Source organism: Seriola dumerili, unplaced genomic scaffold (assembly GCF_002260705.1).
Source record: "Seriola dumerili isolate Sdu_G_001 unplaced genomic scaffold, Sdu_1.0 BDQW01000052.1, whole genome shotgun sequence".
Lineage (NCBI taxonomy): Eukaryota > Metazoa > Chordata > Actinopteri > Carangiformes > Carangidae > Seriola > Seriola dumerili.
The window spans coordinates 1,697,337-1,720,883 of record NW_019174307.1 but is presented as its reverse complement, the minus strand read 5'-3'; the positions used below and the strand labels follow the sequence as shown (position 1 = coordinate 1,720,883).

Sequence of the window (23,547 nt, the reverse complement as noted above, 5' to 3'; positions counted from 1 at the left end):
AGAATAGCTCACATTCTCCCTCATGCTAAGTGGCTGCTGATGCTGGAGTGGAACTTTGCACCATTGCAGTCTGGTAAAGCAGTCGCAGCCAGGATCTCCCAGAAACCACAGGGAATATTTATCTAAAGGCAGGCTGCAGGTGAGCACTTAGCAGTGGGCTAACCACAGGTCAAGCAGCGGGAAACCGCTATGTCAAAAATCCTCTGGTCAAAAAAGAGGGGTGATCTGGAAAGTCTGCATGAAAATATGTAATAAGGTGCAAACAGACTTTTGAGTAGAAGCGTGTGAGTTAATTACTTTTAGCCATACATGCAGCGCCACTCGAGGGATGGCAATGTTTGTCAGTTGCTCAACCACTTTGGTCCACAATGAAATATCTCAACAACTGTTGGATGGATTGCCATTAAATTTGGTGCTGACATTCATAGTTCCCAGATGATGAATCATTCTGACTTCAGTGATCCCGATTTTTCCTTGAGCAACATGATGAAGTATCTGTGATATCTGTGGTTTCAGTGAAATGTCTCCACAACTAAGTCTATCTTAAAGCTCCATATTTTACACTATTATTTGAAGCGTGGATCCATAAGAAGATATATTTGGGGTTTTAAGAAACAAAAACCATCTCAGTGTAGTTTGACATCTCCTCTCTCAGGCTTCTCTCTGGAGCTCAAGTAACGACAGGTCGGTGAGCCAATCAGAAGAGAGGAGGCTCTGAGCCTCTCTTCGGATTGGCTGACTGTTCTGGGTTATCAAATAAAAATATAGCAGATGTGACTTGACAGATTTGTTGTGACATCACAAAGTTACAGAAGTCCTGATGGCTGGTTTTAAGGCTCAGTTTCTGAATACAGGCTGTGTGCATTAGACCTAGAGCTAGACCTAGACCTGCTTTATAATCAAAGATGGACGTCTACCTTTATACAATGTGGGACCTTTAATCAATTACTATTTTCAAAAGATACAAGATAAGATCAGAACAAATCACTGGCCTCTTATAAAATACTTAAATCTACATTTTTACGTCTGAAACAAGCGTGGAAACAACCTATAAACCTAATGGATGCAACGGACACAATATGACCAATGAATCACGTTTGAATTTTGATGAAAACCTACACAAAGCCTTTGTCCGTGCTCTGCCGTGCGTGGGGAGGAGGCCTGGCCAGAGTGTGTGTTGATGCTATCGGGAGTATTCAAATGAGTGTAATATAATAAAGGATAATTGTGTTGTTGCATTCCGTACATGCTTGTGTTAACAGCATTAAACAAGGGCCCATTTCCTACGGACAAAAGTCCATGTCAGACGTCTCTGGCTTGTAGGACAGCGTTCACATGCGGTGTGCTTCCTGCTAGCTACTGACACACTCCAGACACAGTCACGTTATGTAACTGATGTCAGCCTCCCGGGTCTGAATATGTTAATAATCCTCACTAATGACGTGAACGGTACAGGGCCTTAAATAAATGATGAATTGAGCCATTATTTGGGTAAACAAGCTACACTAAAATCTCTGCTATGCTCATGTCTATAAATCTCAAACCTAATGTAGGAAAATCACACAGCACAGTGATAAATCACGGAAGAAAAAAGCACATTCCTGCTTTACTCCAAGTAGTGAAATGACTGTAATGCAGGGAAGCTCGTGGAAAAGAGCGTGGGGCCGTGCATTGTTGGTAAAAAAAAACTTTCCCCAGCCCTCTGCGCTGGCATATTAACACACGGCTGCCCTGAATGCTTTTATGTTTATCCAGATCTCTGCATCAGGCACATCCCAGCAGAACTATTCAGTGTGCAAATTCAATTTGTGAGGCATAACCAGTAACAGAAGGCTTTCTGCGGCTGTGATGGTGGAGTGTGCCAGAGTGCCGGTCCGTATGGACTTATTGGGATATTATCAAAGCAGAAAGGAATGATTGGAGAGCTTCGGTCCAAGTGCCCATGCCCTTTCGCGTCTGCTTCACAATCTATAATCATTGATTTACTACAATTTTGATGCATTTACTGAATGTATACTGAATGATTATTTACTAGTCCACGCTCATTTTGTTTTCCTCTACCTTCGCTCCTGATACCTCTCCACATCTACCCTTCTCTTTTCTTCTGTCTGTCTCCGGCTTCTGTTTTTCTCCAGGGAAAGTTGTGGAAAATAAATAGATTTATTGAGCAGAATGGACAACGAGACATGTACCCGACTGAGCGTCTCTACACCGCTGATTAATGTTTCATAGCAAAAGAAAAACTTCAGGAATGGAACAGCGTGTGTTTGTGTCTTGTTTCTTTCTTGTCTTCATCTTTGTACATGCTGCAGTTACTATGAGTGTAATGTGTTGTTGTTTAGGGTACTATTTCTTATGATGATGAAAGTCAATTAATCATTTAGTCAGTTGACAAAAATTAATCATCTATTTTGATGATCAATTAATCATTTAATTTATTGAATGAAACACTAAACATTCTCTTTTTCCAGCGAATGAATGTGAGGATTCACTGCTTCTCTCTGTTTTACATCATTATCAATGGATTTCACTGCTGGCCAGACAAAACAAGACATCTAAAGGTGTTACCATGGAAACATTAAAGGTCCCATATTTTACACTTTTCCAGTCATTTATATGAAGTGTTGATCTATAAGAAGATATATTTGTAGTTTTAAGAACCAAAGACCATCTCAATGTAGTTTTTCGTCTCCTCTCTCAGGCTTCTCTCTGGAGCTCTAGTGACAACAGGTCAGTGAGCCAATCAGAAGAGAGGAGGCTCTGAGCCTCTCTTCTGATTGGCTCACTGTTCTGGGTGAACAAAAAAAATTATGGAAGATTTCAGGTAAACTCTTGTAGAAACAAATTCCTGCAAGGTTGATTGGTGGGTCCAGGTGGGCGTGGCTTGGGGTATGGGTGAGAGTGGTGACTGCTTTGTTGTGACATCACAAAGTCCCCGAAGTCCTGACGGCTGGTTTTAAGGTCCAGTTTCTGAATACAGGCTGTGTGCATTTCTTTGTGGACTGAGGCTTTGATACTTTCACAGTATTAATATAGAACCTAGACCTGCTCTATAATCTAACAACACATGGACGTCTACCTTTATACTATATGAGACCTTTATAGTGTGTGATGGATATTTTATATTCTAAATTATTATTGACTTATCCAAAAAATAAAAAAATAAATAACTGACAGACTTTTGACAGACGAGATAACTGTTAGTAGCAGCCCTACTGTACAATGTATGTGCAAGCTCCACCAATGTGTGCTCCTATAGCTACAGTATGTGTATACAGTGCAGTAAATTAAAGCGTCATGGAACAAGTTTGCGTGTGTTTATACTTGATAAAGATTAAGATCGACGTCACTGCAGGAGCAAATAACCAAACAGAGATAAATCTGTGACAGATCAAATACAAATAAAGATAAACAACATAATAATGAATGCATAATGTCTGCCTGTGTATAAACAACTTAAACCCCCGAGGGATCCAACAGACGCCGTATGTCCCTGCCATGTTTCTTCTCCACGGCCGGGACTCAAACGGCCTTCAGCCGGGCGGAGCGCCTGTTCATTCTCACCCCCGTCTTTGTTGGAGGGGACTGACGGCGTGGAGAGGGGAGAAGCTACGGCTTGTTTCTTTTGTTCCAAAGTTACAGCGGGGGTCACGTTCCCTTCCCAGGCTCTTTCAGCTGAGAGCCGGTATTTACCAGCACGCTGATTTACACATTTATCATGGCTCTCGCTGTCTGGCACCGGGCCAAGTGGTGGAGATTAAGGAGGGAGGGAGCGGGCAAGAGAAGAAGGCGGCCATGAAGAATCAGAGTTGAGGAGGGGGTTGTATGTCCTTTGGCATTTATAGTGAAAGTCCCCCGCTTAAAGAGCTGATTGTATTTCCAGTCATACAAAACTGTTACCTTCTTTGCCATTTTTGATGGGAAGCAACTCAATGTATGTTTTTTTTCCTGCCAATCCAAGTCCTAGACACTCGGTCCTGAAGCAACACTTTGACATTTTGGGAAAAGGGCTTGTTTGCAGTCTCACCCAGAGTCAGATGAAAAGATCAATACCAATTTCATCTCTGTGCACACAGAGTACAGCACAGCAGAGGGAAACGTCCACGAGCTGTTTTGTCTTGCTTAACTCGAAGACGAGAAGCCGGGGAAGGAACTTCAGCCTCTCTCAAAAGTGAAAACTTGGCTCTCGGCTTCTCCCCCCGTTTTGTTTCTTAGTGACAATGTTCACATGAAAACATTTTTCCACATGATGTCATAGGACAGCTGCTCTCTTGCAGGAGATGTCAGGAACCAGTGTAAAGACGTGCACACACACTGATCAACTGAACAAGACTTACACTTGAATGGAAAAGGGTTGTAGGCACGAGCGTGAGCCAAAAGAAGTGGGCTATATCAGAGAAAAGAGGTAAAGATCCCCCCAGACATGTTTTCAGACAGACTAAAACAATAATTGGTATCTGATACAGTTTTTCCACAAAAAAAAAAAGTTTTACCTCATTGAAAATGTGAAATTAAATCTACTTCTCCCTGTGAGAGTGGTAATCCTAGACTCTGGGGGCCCAAGGGAAAGAAGCCCCCTCCCTTGCAGTCTATTGATAGATGCAATATACAGATGTCCCCTAAACGCCTAACATACCCACTATTAGTAGATGCTAAAATTTACAGATGTTCGGCATGCTGCACGTGCAGGCAGTGGGTAGATGCTAGCTAGCTGGCTAGCTGGGGGGGGGGTTGGGGAAACAGCAGCGCACTGTATATCTTTGTGGGAGGTTTAAAGTTGTCATTGCAAAATGTACCAACATGATCGGGCCATCGGGGGCCACTTTCCCCATGGGGGCCCCAAAAATTTGCCTGGTTTGCCTACCTCTGCCCTCTGACAACTAATATGTCGTATGAATTGAAAATCTAATATGTAAATATCGCTCAAAAAACGTTTAACTGCTGGGCACAAGATGTCTTCTACTTTACTGAGACGATCTAGTTGCTAGTAAGCAAGTTGCTTATTGAACCACGATTGGCTCCACACTGAGTGATCACAAAATCCTGCTTATACGTCTTAAATTCAGATTTAAGGTGAGGACAGAGACATTTCTGCAGACGAATGTGAAAACAGCCTCCTGGTGTCAAACTCTGCACGTACGTCTCTCTGCACAGTGAAGCTCAAACATCTGAGCAACAATGAGCAAAATACATTTTCAAGCAGAGGGGGACTTTAAAATGTATTCTCTTCTCGAACCACAGGACTGACTGCCTGTTTAGAAACTAGTCCCAAAGAATGATTGAAAATCTTGATGTATGTCTTCCACTCTAACCTTAAAAACACAGGGAAATAACCACATAATATCATATTGTAGTTATTACAGTTATTGTGGTGACCGCACACTAATATTTACCATGGTGGAGTGCAGGATTTACCACAGTCTTGACCATAATCTTACATCACTGTTATTCTGAGGCATAATGTTCTATTGAGAACAGAAAAAAGAAAATGGGATGTAGTTGTTCACCTCAAGGTCTGGAGCTTTCCATGATATTGCATGGTCATCCGCAGCAGATGGAGTTGCCCAGTGCTCAGGGAATTATAGATGTTAAGATGCTCAAGTCTATGACAGCTGGATTAATGAAAATCATGTGATATGATTGAAAGCTCCAGAACAGCTACTAAATGTGAAAAAGTTTCATCAGCTGATGTCTGCAAAATCAAGAACTCTCAATCTCAAACTGGGTGCAGTCTGTGATTTGTTTATCATGTGTCTTTAAATCTGTATTCTGCAGGAGCATGTGCTCGAAGAACTTTAACAGCTTAGCGTGAGGAGCGTCTGAATCCCAGAAGGCACGGGGGTTGTTGTCTCGGGGAAATCGGACAAGCTGAGGCGAACTTTCGCTCCGAGTCGACCATGCCGGCGTTAATCACACCGCAACAAGATCAGCTGTTAAGATGTTAAATTACAACTCGGATGAGCGGGTTTGAATTTCACTTTCAATCCCATCAAGTCTCTCCCAACTCCCTCAGCTGTTTTTCCTCATGTGCGCATCAATACTTGGATATGAGAAATGTTGGAATACAGATTATGTAATAATATATTGTAATATTCTCCCTTCGCTCGATATTGTATTGTTTTGTACACAATCATTCAATATGGATTTGTATATTGATCCAGTCGCAGATCTGCATAACGTCAGTGCTGCAAGTATTAATCACTCTGCTTTGCTGTCTTTCCAGCACAAATATTACTATCATAAATATTAATAATATGTCTAGGAAGGCGAAAGCAGCACTGCCAATAGCAGGTCACGAACAAGCTGGGAAAGACTGTGATGGACATTAAATTCACATAGTTAAATAATTCTGAAATATCCATGTGGATATCAAACAGAGAATAACAAGTTTATAGAAACAATAAATATATTGGTACGTACATCCTGGCCACCAACCATTACACAGAAAGGTCAAAACGACACACAAAAAAAGAAAGAAGATGAAATATTACATTTTAAAGTAAGAAAAGGGTAAAAATAGACACATTAATACTGTTTATACACGAGCTGTCCAGGGCCAGACAAACATGTCCCCATCTTTTAGCACACCAGCCCTCCAGTCTGAGCTGCTTGGATAGATCCAGGAACCTGGCACCGATGTTTCCTGTGTTTCTGCCCCCTTCCCCATCAATCATCCGTGAAAAGCAAACAACAATATGAAGGCCTCCTGGCACAACTGAGGAAACAGGTCTGCTTTCTATAAACATTCCTCTGAGAGACATGAAGGCTTGATAAGAAAAAAAAAAAAAAAAAAAGGAAAACAACCTCTCCACCCTCCCAGCCGACTGATGCCACACACACACACACACACACACAGGGCACATACTTCACATAGTGTTCACATGGATGCTCAGTCATATGGAAACAAATGGCAGTTTCAGTGAATTTTGATCACAGCTAAAGTATTTTCACATTCCACATCACTTTGCTATGAAATTTAAATTCTTACATAATCTGAAAGTTGTCATTTTATTAGTTATTTTGTAGATTTATTATGTCAAGTTTTAATTACACTTAAATAGTGATATTTTTACTTTTAGTTAAAAAAACACCAGTAGTTTTTTTGTTTTCCAGTAAACTGGACTTTACTGGAAGCAACAAATACCAAAGCAGAAAATATTTCATTTTTTACCCAGCACATTTATCTGATGGTGATGAAATGTTCACTGTTTATTCACATAGTAGTGGAGCTCAACCACTCTTTGAACCAGAGTGTGAAGATGGTGATTACGCCACATAAATCATACAAATGTTATTAAAATCAACAATGAAAAAATGTTTAAATCCATTCATTTAGATAACATTGTATAAAACAGAGTGGTTTTTTTTCACGTCAGAGATTCAAATGAGAGAGTTAAAGTCTTCAACTAAATCCACAGTGAGTCTTTAGAAATACAGAATACAAAGGACTTGACTTTTGGGTTCCCCTTAGCTCAGGGCTAAAACCACAAAACTGCAATATCTTGGATGACATGTCTCTCTTTATCTAAACGGAGACAAAAACTATTTCTATATAAAGAAGCAGCTATGTTAAAAATGACCCAAACCAGAGACAGACTCGTCCTTAGAGGGTTTAAACGGAAACTGAGTGAAGAAATCAACCATCAGCCTCTTGTTTACTCCTTTGCTGTTGGGAAACCAGAACGATACAGAAGTGGCTGTACTGTACTACACTGGACACTAGAAAAAAGGAGGTGGGACACACACACACACACACACACACTGCTCAGCAACTTCCAAGAGCAAAGATCTATGTCCATCTGAGGACAATAGTACAATAAAGCTGCACTTGATTCTGCCCCTCTACCAAGTCCAGTATCTTAACGAAGCCATCAGGGCCTCGAAAGCTGAATAAATGAATAGATCTGCAACTTCTAAACTTCTGCCTCCACCTCAACGACATGTCTTCTACTACATCCATAACGTGTGGTGAGGAGAGTGTGCAGCCACTGGTTGGGACAGTTTGTAGGGCAGCCATCTTGATGATGTCACACAAAATGAGGAACATTTGGTGATCGAAAAATGTAAAGCCACTTGTCAAACTGAAAAGCCAAAGAAAGCGGGACCAGGATTTTTTTTTTTTCTTTCTTTCTCAATACGTTCCTTGACTTTGAAACTGCAAACACTGATTAAGAAAGGCCCATTATACCAGGCCTCTAGCTTGATTGCATGGAGTCATTTAAAAGATTAGCTGTCATTAAATGTTTCACTATAATATCCCCTTTTTAGGGGTATTATAAGAAGTTCCTCTATTTAAGGGGTATTAGACTGTGAGGGTCTGCAGAGAGCTTTCGTCTGAGCGTGCTGGCACCAGTCAAAACCGAAGGCCAGAGAGGGGAGAGACGAGGATTGTGGGCAAGTAAATTCATTTAGAGTTGAGGCTTTCTTGAGTAGAGACCAACAAATCAAAGTGACCTCAAGTGTCTGGAAAACAAACCTGATTTGATGCACAATTGTGGTCAACATGAAACATCAGCCTGAGTTGTAGCACAAAAAATAAAACCCAAACAATAAAACTGAAAACATTACGTCGGTTCTGAGTTCCAGGTTGGTGGGCTTGCTCATGCCTCACCGTGCTGCGTTGTTAGTGCCTCAGAGCAGTAAATCCTAAAGGGGTCCACTGTTCATTTTTAACTGCAGCATTAGTCTCCGGATATGTTCCTTCATACACTCTTTAAACGCCTTCCTCTGGGCCTGTGACAGCAGTTTCTCTTACGTGCCAGACGACCTGCTAACTAACTGCCATAAGTGAAACATTATATGATACCCTTGAAGAATGCGAAGCTTTTATTGTGCCCTCATTGAATGCTATTAATTATACTAAAAGCCTAACTGTACGGCATGATGCTTCGGTACAGCTATAGATTATTTATGTTGCTAATGTATTGCAGGTTCGCAGTATCTGCCAACACTCAGTCCAGAGGACGAAGGGATTAAATAAATTGCTGTGCCCACATTAAAGTTCTGCAGAGCGTTTTGTGAACGTATTACAACAGAGAGGATGTATTGTGCCATGTATTGATTTAGGCTACGCTGTATATGCAAACTTTGTACTGTACTTGGGCATAACATTGAGAAAATGATATATGGTTTATATTACAATCTATCTTTGTGCCCTTGAATCAAGGACCAGCGCCAAGTTGTCTCACTCGTATCTATTAAGGTAAAAAAAAAAAATCTTTTTTTAAGGTCTCATATAGTCTAAAGCCAGATGTCCATGTGTTGTTTGATTATAAAGCAGGTCTAGGTTCTATATTAATACTGTGAAAGTATCAAAGCCTCAGTCCACAGAGAAATGCACACAGCCTGTATTCAGAAACTGAGACTTAAAACCAGCCGTCAGGACTTCTGGAACTTTGTGATGTCACAACAAAGCAGTAACCACTCTCAGCCACACCCCAAGACCCGCCCACCTGGACCCACCATCCAACCTTGCAAGATTTGGTTTCTGTGAGTGTTTACCTGAAATCTGCTATATTTTTATTTGATCACTCAGAAAACAGTCAGCCAATCAGAAGAGAGGCTCAGAGCCTCCTCTCTTCTGATTGGCTCACTGACCTGATGTTACTAGAGCTCCAGAGAGAAGCCTGAGAGAGGAGATGAAAAACTACATTGAGATGGTTTTTGGTTCCTAAAACCACAAATATATCTTCTGATGGATCAACACTTCAAATAAAAGTGTAAAATATGGAGCTTTAAATATCAATTAGAAAAATGTGATTCTAAAAAACAGTCTCTTTTACAGAGCGGAGTTAAACAAGAGGTTAAGCTGTGTCTGCAAGAACTGACACACACACAAGGAAGGATTACATCAGCAGACGAGCATGACAATTCATGCTGGTGGTTTTTATGGTCCACTGCCTTATCCCTAATCCCAGAAACACACACACACACACACACACACACAAATACACAAACATAGAGTCACACTTTCCCAAACTCTCCACTCCATCCTTCTTGCCTGTCCTGGCTGCATGTGTGGTTGATTGTGTCTGTGGTTCGGCATCTATCACGACCTGCCTGAAGGAGGGACAGGGGGTTGAGTGGAGCGCTGCCTCCTCCGGCAGACAGTAATGATGAAAAATGTCTCCTCTGAAATCCAGTCCGACATAGGCAGTGGATGCACGCCATTCCCACACCACCAGGAGTCACGGGTAACGCTGCTGCCCAGCCGGGACACTGCTGTGTTATGTTACATTTACGTTGGCCGAGGAATGCTTCCGAGGAATTTAGGGATACAGTGGAGGACTGTGCGTGGAGAGGGGATCTGTCACACGGCGAACAGGAGCCGGCTCTGGGTTACACAATAAACAACTAATGACAAATCTGATGTCAGACATTGAGTTTTTATATTTACACATTGGCAACTTCGAATTTAAAGAGCAAACTTTTTTTGAGGGAAGCAAAACTAAATGATATAATGTTGACAGCATATTCATGATGTAATCCTGTTAAACACTTTCCCTCTTCACTTAAGTGGCAACCAGATACTCTTTAGGCTGAATGTGTCAAGGCTACCAGAGAGTCCCAGATTAATTGCACGTATTTTGATTAACTGCAAATTTATATATGTTTTTGCAACTTAGTTGTTTCATCAACTAAGGTGGGTCATGCGTTATTGCTAATCTTTTGGCTCTGTGCACTCTACATGATGGGAACCTGGAAGCGACAGGGTCCATACAAAATGCACAGCAGGTGTGGGGTCACCTTTTCCTCACAGTTTAACTCGGTTGTGTAATTTCTGGTGGCGGATTCCAGCCATAGCCAATGGGACCTGCTTCTGCCTGTACTGAATTACAGTATATTAACACATTGATAAGAGGCATGTCTGAGCAGCGACACACACTTTAACCCTTAATCCACAGAGTATAATGTGGAACTGGAAGAACGACATACTTAAAAATTTGAATAAAATAATCCAGACAGTGACAAAGACAGGGTTGATGGGTGAAAACACAGCTGTGGGCGTACACTGCTACTTCACAAATCTGTTTAAGAATAAGTTCTATGTTTTCACACTATGCCCTCATTCTTGTTCTCCCCAATTTGAAGCAAATTGGAGGCAATTGTAACTCGCTCGACTACGTGCCAAAAATTCCCAAACTGCTGTCAGGTTTTCTCACGCCTGGGGCCATGTTTTCTGGGCAACAACTTTTGCAAGGTCCTGTTGTGAAACACTGCGGCTGCAGTTCACGGCTGCACACACACCGACACTGAAATCAGTGTAAGACGCATGCACGCACGCACGCACGCACACACATATTCTCTCTCACATGCAGAACATAATATACTTTTGATCAATGACGTGTTTCTTTTTCAAAGTGTGCTTTGACCTCTGGGTTAGAAAGAGAAAGAGAAGAGAAGAGAGGAGAAGAAATAAGAGAGAACTGAAAACAAGAGGAGACATACGCCACCACTGTCATTCCAGCTATGACCATGGGCCACCAACCACATAACATGGTAAGCCAAGGAGAGACCACACACAGACGCAAGCACTACAGTAACAAGCAGTGCTTTATATTACACTAACACATACAAAGTCTACACTAATACAACAAACACATCTGATTTCACTCTCTTACAGTGCACACATTTCCTGTCATCCATACCAGCTCCAGTGAGCGCACAGTAGAAGCAGCGCAGCGTTTGCAAATATACACAGACTAATATATGTCTCTTTTACACACACATTCATACAAATGCACATGAAAACTGTACATCTACTGTATATATACATATGCAAAAACATTAAAACCTACCAATACAAACCACACCAGTGGTGCACCTACAGCAGGTCACATACATGCCTGAAAACACACACATCTGAGAGCACTTAAAGCTCTCCGCTTCTCCCTGCCAGTCAGGCAAATCCACAATGCGGAGGGTTTTTGCTGTGAAACAGAACACAGTACAGCCGACACTCGGGACAGCCAACAGCTCAAATACCAGGCAACAGCTCTTTCTGCCCCCCCTCCCCTCCCCTTCCCATCTCACAACCACACTCCTTACCTGAAACACTGCGGTGGCCATCCTCTGTCAGCGTGTGTGTGTTGTGTTGTGTTATGTTGTGTCGCTCTCTCTTTTTCACTCTTTGGGTTCCTCTCTGTCCGGCTGTGTTTCAGTGCTGCATCGTCCTTTCCCCTTCTGTCCCCCCCCCCACCTCAGTGAAGCAGAGAGGTTTTCTCTGCGCTCCAACCAGATGGCTACAGCTAAATCCACTCACTGTTACCTTGGTGCAGCGCAGAGCTGGAGGAGTGTACAAGTGTGTGTGTGTGTGTGTGTGTGTGAGATAAAGAGAGTGAGAGAGAGAGAGAGAGAGAGAGAGAGAGAGAGAGAGAGAGAGAGAGAGAGAGAGAGAGAGAGAGAGAGAGAGAGAGAGAGAGAGAGAGAGAGAGAGAGAGAGAGAGAGAGAGAGAGAGTTGGTGTGTGTGTTTCAGGCTCCGAGCTAATAGGTCTGGCTAGTCTCTCCCTCTCTCACTCCTGCTCCAAGAAAACGAGCATAAAAATGTCTAAAGAGTCATCCCACAACTGGAAACGGCGCAGTGCAGCATTCAGCGCTGAATAAGCAGGCAAAGTCTGGCCACAGGCTATAGCTATTTCCCTCTCGTTCGCCGCCTGGGTTTTCTCCTCCCTCTTGTTCAGTCCATTTTCACCCTCCTCCCAAATGGGGAGACACATGAGTAATGAGAAAAGAGAAAAAATATCGAAGTGAATTTCCCAGGGAGATCAGGGGGAACGGGACATGAGCTCAGGAAACAAAAGCACAGCTCTTTTCTTTCTCTGTCTCACTGTCTTTTTTCTCATTCACACACACACACGCACACACACACACTACACACAAACTCCTTCCTCACAAGGCTAATTCTTCATTCTCTCCTTGTTATCAGCTTCTCAAGTTACAGGTTAAATGTGAATCGCCCCCCCTCCACCTCCACCGTCTGTCTCATTCCCTCTCTGTACCACACACACACACACACACACACACACACTCTCTCTCTCTCTCACTCTACAGCTGCAGGGAGAGAGAAAGTACCATGAATGAATCCATTGACTTCATGGCAACTCCAAAGTTAAACAGTGTCAACAGCAGCGAGCAGATACATACTTATCAGTCAGCGGCTGACACCATGTGTATGTCTCAACTCACAGCACCACTTCATCATGTTACATACTGATAGAGTTAAACTCTTAATACTCTGATATAAGGAGATATGAATGCAAACATGCACAACATAGCAAAAAGCAAAATTACATTACAGTAAGCCAGTCGTAGACCACTGCCGTCACTGACTGATTACTGTCCCTTTAATTAATGAACTAATCAATATGGAATAGTTCAAAATCACTTTCTTACATTGCAGAACTTCCCGACAGTAAATACTGTTGATGACACTCTTTTTTGGAAATGTTAAAAAGACCTTTGCTTTGTGATATCATGAGTTCCCGCACATAAGTGACTTTTAAATTAGCAACTGTTATATCAATCAGCTTCAATGTATCATGACAGCCTGCTAAAATTTCTCTCATCAAATGGAATGATATCAAATGCTGTGGCCTGTAATCAAAAAGGTGCCGTGTGACCAATTTAATGCACAAGTAGCTTTAAAAATACCATCATCCACAAGATCCCCATACAGAGCGTCGCAATTCAAAGGAGCTCGAGCAGAAAGACGACTGACACCATCCGTGTTGGTGTTCAGCTGTGATTGGTGCTTTGAGTAAAGAAGCAGGAAGAACCCTCCAACTGACCACATGTTCATGCCTGAGACTCCATTCAAAGTGATTTAAATAGCCCTGACGCAGAAGCAATAGTGGAGTCATTTCAGTCGTCAGAGATACGGCCCGCCTCCGAAACACTCAGCGGTGACGAAACCAGCGTTTGTCCCACAATGCTTCAAGCTGCTGCTGCTGCTGCTGCTGGAGGCGACAGTGATGAGAGACTGAGACTGAATTAAAACAGTCAAATTACAGGCCGTGAAACCCAAACAATTCACTGAAAAACCCCAGTAGGGATGAGGAGAACTGCAGCGTCTGTGGATTCGCCACTACAAACCCCATTGACATTAAATATATAGTAATACCATTACCGCTATTGATAATATCAAAATATTGATTAGAGCAGTGGAGGAAGTCTGGCTTTAACCTCACCTGGATTCCTGATGGTAGCCAGGTAGCCCTAAACAGCAGCAGTTCTCACAGACTAACGTTGTGGCATTTTAATTTGTTTCCACGACCTCACCGTCCGTTATCCGGTAGCAGACAAAGGGACATTACTGAGGAATGTTTGGTACAAATTTGTAGCGCATTAACTATTATGCCTCAACATGGAAAGAATGGCCACTGCCTTTGATGTTGTTGTGAAGTAATGACATGGAAGGTAGCTGTAAAAGCAACACCTTCAACTCTAAGTCGTGTTCACCAGATGTCGGCTCGGTAAGCGTTACTTAATTCGCTATTAATGACAAGGGCTAAAGGAAGGAAGGGAGGACTGGCAGAGACGCCGCATGTGGTTTATGGTAACAAAACAACACGGCCATTTATGTGAGATGCACACGTTTAATGCAGGGACCAGCCTTACGCGTGGGAGGTGGGAATTCCCCTTGTTCCTCGGTGTCTGTGTTTGTCCATGCGGGTATACAGTTACTGTACTTGGAGCTTCTGCGCTGTAACACTCGCCGCAACAGTTGCATGTCTGTATGTTAAGAAGTGCAAAGCATGAGAAAGTTATCCGTCTGCATTTAAGGCCAATATGTTTCTCCTTGTCTCGTCTGTTTCCTGTGTCCTGGCTTTTATTATTATCATGACCCTGTGACTGCTGTCTGTAATCAAACTAACACTGTCACAGACGACCGTCAGACGGCCAAGCCACAGGTTTTTTTGGTCGAGTAGGGTGCAGATTGCGAGCGTTAGCTTGAGAAAGACATAATTTATTAAGTTAGATCACTAAATTGTTAACAGGTCTCTCTTTCACTCAGCAAATGTACATGACAGGACAAACACACCCATGTGTTGTCACTGTTCTTCAATTTGATTTTTCAAATCGGAAGAATCACGATGGCTCTTCCAGAAAAGTTGAGTGATAAGCAAAGAAGAACAAACCGAGAGATCAATAGTTCTACGCCTTGGACAAATGACAATGAGAGGGGAAGAAAGTGATGAAGACAGAGGAAGGAAAAACAAGGAGTCTCAAAGAGAGAGGGAGAGAGATCTGTCTGGGTGAGGTCCAGTTTCACAAGTCTGACTCAGGCTTTCCCAAGAAACAGCAGAGCCGAGCAGATCACTGTCCCCCATCACCAACGCCCAAGCAGCGCACACACCAGACTTAACATGGACTTTTCTACTAGATGGTCATGATTAGGCAGCAGGCACTGAGACACAGCGGAGGCAGGCATGTGACAGAAAAGTCGACACTTTGACTCAAAGGGCAGGCCTGGAGATATATGGGTGGGGAACTGGAACAAAAAAAAGGTTCCAAACTCCCTCCAGTACGTATTGAGGAGGTGAGAAAGGTATTTCACTGCTGTTGTGGTCGGAGAAGTTTAGAGATGCCAGAAAAGTGGGAGCATGCTCTGCAACTGCTCAAAAGCAAGTTTTGTGGGGCAATGAATTTAAATGTCATGTAATTTATGCAGCTCTACAAAGTCCTGCCCCCTCACTTATTTCTTCCATCACTGTCTCTCTGCATACACTTGGCCCATTGTTGACATTCTTTCCAGCAACTCTTGATTACTCCATCATGTTAAAGGCTGGGCGTTCCTGTTTGTTTTCTCCGCTGTATCTATGCACATGTCGCTACCATGCAGTTACTAAATACATGGCTATAAGCCACTGCTCCTTCTTGAAGCCATTTGCTTACACACAGGAACAAGGAGAGCTGACACATGATTGTTTTTCGACTTCGTGACATTCACAGATCAGTGAAGGGATTAGTGTTTTGCAAGCTAGGAGGGTTAAAGTTAAAGCTGCACCGATCAATCTTTTCATGTCAACAACAGAAGGTGAAACCTGACTTGGCGTTTTAGCATCTTTCAGCTCATTGTTTCGGTTTTACAGCTACGGTTTTGGTTCAGGCTACGTCCACACTACATGTTTGTTTCAGCTCCGTATCAGAAACGATCTCCACCCATACTAACACACCTGAAAACGCACACATACATGACCATTCAAGTACAGTGGGCATTGCGTGAGGGTGGTGTAAACAGGAAGCAGATTGTCAACTCAGCAGTTGATTAGTTGCACAAAATACTACCAATGAAGAGCATCAAAGACAGCCGTAGCGTTAACATGCAGAATTTAACTGCGCAACAGCTGCTAGCAAAGACAACATGGTCAGCAAATGCTTGTGTTTCATTATCCATGTTGTATTCACCACTTATAGTCGAGGGTGATAAGATCCAATAGGGGAGTGACTGCGGGTGTCTACGTTAGCATTTCCAAAGGTCTCTCATTTTTGCCCGTCCAGAATACAATGCAAACCCCCGGAGGTTTCAAACTAGAACAGGACCAGCGGCGTTTCCAAAAGTCTCTGTTTTAGGCGCTCGAAAGCGGGCATAGTAGTGTGGACGGCAGGCGTAAGCGTAGCAAAAGTGATGTGTTTTAAAATGAAAATGTATGAGTGTGGATGTAGCCTCGGCGTCACCGCTCTCATCAACCCCAGGGGGCCAGAAACATGCCTCCACCGCTAATTCTGCTCCGCGTTTTCCGGGTGTCTAAATGTTTGCTTAACATGTTAGCCATAACAACTTTATGAGGTGACAGCATGTTAATGTTGTGTTCACAGCTTGTTCAAGAGTGTTCTCCCAGGACTGCATTATACCTGCAACAGCTCAACATATCTCTGCATATGATGTGTTCAGCTGCAAGTATGTAGAATCAGTCAAGTATCCTCATCCTCATGATATGAAACGAATTGAAATCGAAACCAAAAACAGAAGCATCCTTTCCGATTCACCAAGAGCCCTCAAATTAGAGGCCATATGATTTATCCCGTGCTCGACTTGTTGTTGTATTCCTGTAAACGTTTGCTGTCATAAGGAGAAGGGCAGAGTAGAGAGCATGTGTTCTGTCCTGTGACTGCGAATTCAATTAGCTCGGGAGCTCTTGGCTGGCTTTGTATGTGATCAGACTGGGAGCCGCTTACTACAATACAATACAATACATACAAACGCAACAGCAAAGAGCCAAGCAAACATTTTAATTATGAGCCCACACCATCCATTTCATGTTTGCCCTCGGTCTTTCACATCATTTGACTCTGACATGGCTTTTTAAAAGGAGTCCCCCCACCCCCACCCCCACCCCATCCCCCTGCTGCTCTCCTTCCTACTGTAACTCCCATTCCTCACTCTTTGCTGGGCCACATCGAATAGGAAGGAAGTTGTTAATGCTGTTGCTGTTTCAATAACACGCTGACATCTTTGAAGCTTCACTTGGGGTTATGTAATACCTCCTGCACTTACAGTAAAAGAACAATGTGTTGCATCCCTCTATTAATGGCTAGTTTATCTCACTCTCTGGTGGGAATGATTTATAAGGAACTTAGCTCTGCGATTTTATTTAAGTCTTAGAACGGCTAAAATCAACACATTAAAAATCACATTAACAGATGAGTACAAAGACAGGAGGAGTGGAGTGATACTTTAAAACACAGTTGACAGGTTTTTTAAGCACCTGAGTCAAATACCTGTCAGTTAGTCTTACAAAGGTTTGAGAAATAAACTGAAAATGAACTTTTGTTGCATCAGCATTCAACAGAAATTACTGTAGAGTACAAGCCCAACAACCTGACAGCAGGTATTCAATCTGCCAGTGTCAGCAAAAAGTGAAATCCCTCATGCCTGCTTTCACCAGTGCCAAAACTACAGCGCTACAACATCTATATGATCATGAAAGAGATTAGCTGGTGCTTCTAACTCCAGTCTGAATGATAAATCAGCCCTGTAGCAATGTGTGGTATCTGAAGGAAGTCACTGGAACAGAGGATGTGGTTAATCATGCCAAATGATCCTCACAGCTGCTGCTTTAAAAAAGAAATTCTGTATGAGACAGAATGAAGTTTGAAGACAGAAAAGACTTCCTGGGACATTTCTGTCAGATTCCTCTGTACATGAAGTCATAGAAGCTACAAGTTACCAAAGTTTAAAGTAGCAGTTTTAGTACTGAAATGATTAGTTAATCGATGTAGAAATAATCAATAACCATTTTAGATCACCAATTCATTGTTCAAGTTATTTATTAAGCAAAAAAGTAAGAGTTACAGCAATATTAGCAGCAGTAAAACTGTACTTGGCCACATTGGTGGTTTGAGCTAAGCGCAAACGAATGCTAACATGCTAATTTACACTAAAAGTACAGCAGAGGCTCGTGGAAATGTTATTTGTTTTGCAGGTGTTTCATAACAGAACAAAATAAGTCTTGTGCAAATTAAAAAATTTGACCTAATGACGGTTTTACAAGTCATCTTGAGGAGAACATGAATGTATCTAACTTCATGTCAAACAACTGTTGAATAGTTGTTGAGGCGTTTCCCTCAAAACCAGAACGGTCAGCCCCATGGTGACGCAAGAGGAAAAGTCAGAGGATCACGCAGGTTATTAGGCTTCATCCTTTGGGAATCATGAACGTTCCCTGGTTGCAGCTTCTCAATAGCTTTGGTAACCTCAAGTTTCTGTAAAAAAAAAAAAAAAAGATACGTCTTGTAAAGGTTGCTAGGTAACAGAAGCCACTAAGGGCGGGCACAGCTGGTGATGGAAATTGAAAATCCTCCATATGCCAGACCAACTAATTTCGATTAGACCTTCGCGGTCTACGGCGACCATGAAGGGCCACGTCTTTGTGGACCGAGTCCTCTGAAGGATGTGGCCCCTGAAATGGGACACAGCTAATGTGAGGATCAGCTGCTGTTCTTCTGTTTTAGATCATTAATTAGTAAATTGAATTTTGCATCTTTTTTGGGCTGTGGGAATTTATGCTGGGCAATTTTCACTATTTTCTGACATTAGGGTTAGAGTTATAGATTATAGGGTTATAGATTAAATAATATAATCAAATAATTCAAAAAGTAATCAGCAAATGACAAAAAATAAAAGAAAGCTTTAGGTGCAGCCCTACAGGGAGGTCAAAGGTCAGGTTCAACAACGGAACAGAATCCTCTGGGCTGGTAGGGATTTAGTTTTTACTTCAAGATCTTTAATTCAGTCTATGTTTACTGTCACTTGGATGGTATCTCTAATGCCTGACTGACCAGACAGCTACTGTAACCTTCTATCATTATAAATCCAAGCTGTGTTCACCAGGTGAGGGGAAGGCCAGATGCAGAACCGATGTTCCCTCTCAAGAACGCACCTCACATGGGTGGATACAGGTGTTTGGATGTGTCAGCTACATGGAGGCAATAAATATTACAAGATGGATGGTCTGCCTTATTCTCAGTCGAACTTAATATCTCCAGGTGATCACTCAGAAATGTTAAAAATGTTGGGAGACGGTATAGCCACTGATGTGCACACAGTGCTAGAATGACTGCTAGCTTAAACTCAGAGGTATGTCGTTTTATCCTGAAAGGTCCTTGAAGGGATTAAATTCATACATTTATTTTCAATGCAACTAATTCTTTTAATATTGTAATGATGGAAGAGATGGATCAGTGTGCGACAATGATGGAAAAGAGGCCGAGAGCTGCAACCGAAAGATATTTGTGGAGCATGAAATGATTCAGAGACATCTTAAGAACCAGCGCTACGAAGACTGTTACCACACACAGCAACACAAAGGAGCAATTCACAGCTTTACATTTGGCGTACACGAGGACGTGTCCATCAGCAAGCTGCAAACAACAGTTCTCCAACTGAAACATGTTGTGGTCAGTGAAAGGAACTGAAGGGGTCGCAAATAACAACTCTGAAATAACAATCAAACACATTGGAGGCCAGCCAGCACAAAGAAACACTGCAAACATGAATTCTGAGAATTCAGAAGCTGGGAAAAATGAAAACAAATGCTTCATCATTTTGGAGCAGAGAATGAAAAACTAGTGGAGCGACAGTGAATACGTTTTCCTAGACTTTGCTTTCTCAGAGCTCTTTACTCATCTGCGGTGGAACGGGGTAGTTTCCTTCTCAAAACACACTCCGATTGGTTCTACTCAGCAACTCAGCTTCTTCCCGAGTTTAAGTGCGACTCACATTAGCTCGCAGTAGGGAAATTGACTTGTGTGCAACATGAGTGAAAAAAAAAAAACAGCAAGTTAGCAAATCACTGTCATCCATTAAGAGTGGGAGACACATATTATACTGTATGATATGTTTATATTGTAAGTCACTGAAAGGGAAATCTGCTGCATCGCTTTCCAGCACAAAGGGAAACTGTTTTGCTGCACAACAGTGAAAGATTTGAATACAGGTTTACCTCAGTGACGCTACAAAAACAGTGCACGCAACTCTTACCACATCTACTGATGTTGCATTTTTTGAATGGTAGGTGCAGAGTGGGAGCTTCTACCATGGCTGCTATTACACTGAAATTAGCGTGAGCAGACTATAAGCTCTTAAGTAGTCAGAGGTTTTACCTTTCCTTAATGCTTTCACAGCAGTACAGCAAGAAAATCCCAGACATCCTGCCCCTTTCCTTTTTAGAAAGTAAGTTTGAGCAAAGGAAGAAGACGTGACGGAGTCAGGGATGTAGGAATGGAAAGTTACTCCATATGCAGGAAAAATGTACACGGAAATTATACTTGTCTTCCCCCCCCCCCCCCAAGTTGATCTAATGCACCCTTTCTGGCTCCTTCCTGTCATCACCCACAAGTGAAATTTTACTGACAAGATTTAAAGCATTTTTCACATCCAGCTGTGAGTAAACACCTAAGGGGTTGGGGACACATGTGTTCACACACAGGTCTGACCATTTGTTTGCAGCGGTCAGGTTAAATATGGGCCACATGTTATCCTCAGACAGAGATTTAGAACTGTACTGTGTACTTGGGAAAATTGTCCCAGCTTAAAATTAGTATCGGGGGTTTAGATTCGCAACAGAAGATCATACTGTATATGACTGACAGCCCATAGAAAAGAGCTTAATCTGGTTTAAAATGTACCCGCTGGTCTCACAGGCCTGACTGTGTGCCAGCAGTGATCATGCTTCACCCTGTCGCGGTCACTCCCTTGTTTTTCATCTCAGGCTTGTTAGCAAATTGCTTCCTGCCAGAGCGATGACATATTTCGGTTGAAATGTTTACAAAAGGAAATGCTGCTGTGATTTTTTGGAGATGGAAAGTTTCGCTTTTTTTGTGTATAAAGACACTGGGAGTATGTTCTGTGCTCCTGTAACGTCTTCTCCCCAGCTGATTTGACCTCTGGCTTCCTGAAATCCAAATGTTATCGACAAAGCCCGTCGCCTACGCTTTCATTCATCACGCTTTGTTCTTCAAAACGGCAACATAAAAATTTGAGTGGGTTGTTGTGGAAAAAGAGGAAAAAGGACATTTTCCACCCTATGTTTTGGCTCTATATTTATCCTCAATAAGCTCTATTCACACAGCACTCACACAGGGGACTGCAGACATAAATAAATCACCAACATCTTCACACAGAAGTCCCCAAATAGAGCACTAACATGGGACAAAATATCTAGTGGAAATAATTGTTAATTAATCAATAATTGTGGTTTGTAAAAGAAAAGATTAGAAAAGATTAACAGGAGACACGAGTCACTAATCATCTCTAATTTTTACAAGTTACTGGTTGTAAATATTAGTGTCAGCAGGATTTCAGTAATTTAATATTCTCATCATACCTTGTTGTGCAGCTAGCTCAATTAGATAGCTAGCTCTAAAGCAGTTTGCTCACTGTTAGGATTGATAAAAATGGTAACTTGATAAATCCAAGGTTAAATCAAGACCAGACAAAAGGCCTCATGCAATAATATTTTCAGATTCTTATCCTAAATCTTTTGCTTGTGCAGGTGCTCCACAGGTACAGATGCTTAGATTCACCAGACTCTGCTCAAACGGCACAGCCTGATGAATGCCACGTCTTCCCGAGCCGGTGCATGTTCATGAGATGGGTTTCATTCACAAAAATGCTACCAATGAGCGGAGCCAGGAATCTCAGATGGAAATATCAACACCTGGGAAAATAAAAATGTTTAACTTGGCATGCTTACCACTGAAAGTTAGTGGATTTTTTTTTTTTTTTTTGTCATTTTGATGAACCCATTCATTAAATTTTTCCACTTTCAGTTGTTAAATTTACAATGCCAGGTCAAATGGGGCAAGGTTGCATGGGTTGGGCTTATCATTTCAGCCATTTTGTTTGATAGCTTTCCACTGGAGGCCCGTCCTACATGGCTCACCAGAGCCCACACCTCGTATTTAGTGTGGCCTGTCTGCCCCTGGCATTTCCTGTGAGTAAAAGAGGGGGCAAAGCTGGCAAGTAGGACCCATTTCTATAATAGATACCAGATGAAGGGTGTGTGTATATACATATATATATAGGTGTGCATTTGTATGTGTGTGCTCACATACTCGTGTGCAAATCCTACAATAAACCCCATATGGCAGTTGTACCTTTGCACACACAAAACACGTGACTTTCCCTCCGTTAAAAAACCCTGCAGGAACTTCAGCTCCAGCGCTCTCCCTCCCGTTTTCTTCTACGTGCTCTTTGCCCTTCCCAAAACAAGATGAATCAGGCGACGGTTCCATCCAGAGGTCTTTTATTTCTAGACACAGGGCAATCTCCAAAACGCAAGGGTTCATCCAATCTAAACACGTTCTGGTACAAAGAGCACTTGTTTAGACATTCTTAAGATTTTTTGCAGAACATAAACTCCCAAAACTCCACCTACCCCAACATCTGCATGTATATACACTCACACACACACACTCTCACACACACACACACACAAACACACACATCCTGAGGAGTAGCTGACTCCGCCTAAAACATAATATTTCCTCCCAATAAACTCACGTGGATTGGAGTGTGTTCAGATTATTTGGAAGCCTCTCTCACACACTTTTTACATGTTAAAGTAAAAAAAAATAATAATTTAACATTTTTAAAAAATATTATGATTCTTACCTTGACTTCACATTTCTTGTGGCAAGCTATTCGGCACACTAGAGAAAACAGAAAAAGGGGGAAAAATGAAATTAACTTTACAGTTCATAAAAATCTCCCAAACACTGAGGAGAAATCCAAACAGTGTGGTTCAGCTTGAATCATGACTTTGAGTAGTTGTCAAGGAGGTATGAAAAAGCAAGAGGTTCATTCAAATTCCACAGAGTGTTTGTTCTGCGGTCAAAGTCAAATATCATCTGCTGTTAGCGGGCTAATGCTGCCCAGTGTTATCTTTGTGCTCTCAGGACATTGGCTCCCTGTCAAAGGCTTCATTCATTTTTCTGAAAAACACTGTGAGCAGCTTTACATCAAACATATAACATAATAGTAGAGTCAACAACTATTTGAATGACAACGTTCAACATTTTATATTCACAACACCAAAAGACTG

General features: G+C 42.1%; 1 protein-coding gene across 6 annotated transcripts in view; it reads right to left on the bottom strand.

Annotated features, from left to right (window-relative positions):
* Positions 1-23,547, bottom strand: part of LOC111218778 (tensin-1-like) — a 173,738-nt gene that overhangs the window by 78,501 nt on the left and 71,690 nt on the right. For 5 of the 6 annotated variants that reach the window (XM_022741243.1, XM_022741245.1, XM_022741246.1 and 2 more), the window contains exon 3: positions 23,118-23,155. In XM_022741243.1, coding sequence (XP_022596964.1) covers positions 23,118-23,155 — 38 coding nt within the window. Of the gene's footprint in view, positions 1-12,048; positions 12,298-23,117; positions 23,156-23,547 lie in introns of those variants that run through there. The other variant, XM_022741248.1, reaches the window with a different exon arrangement.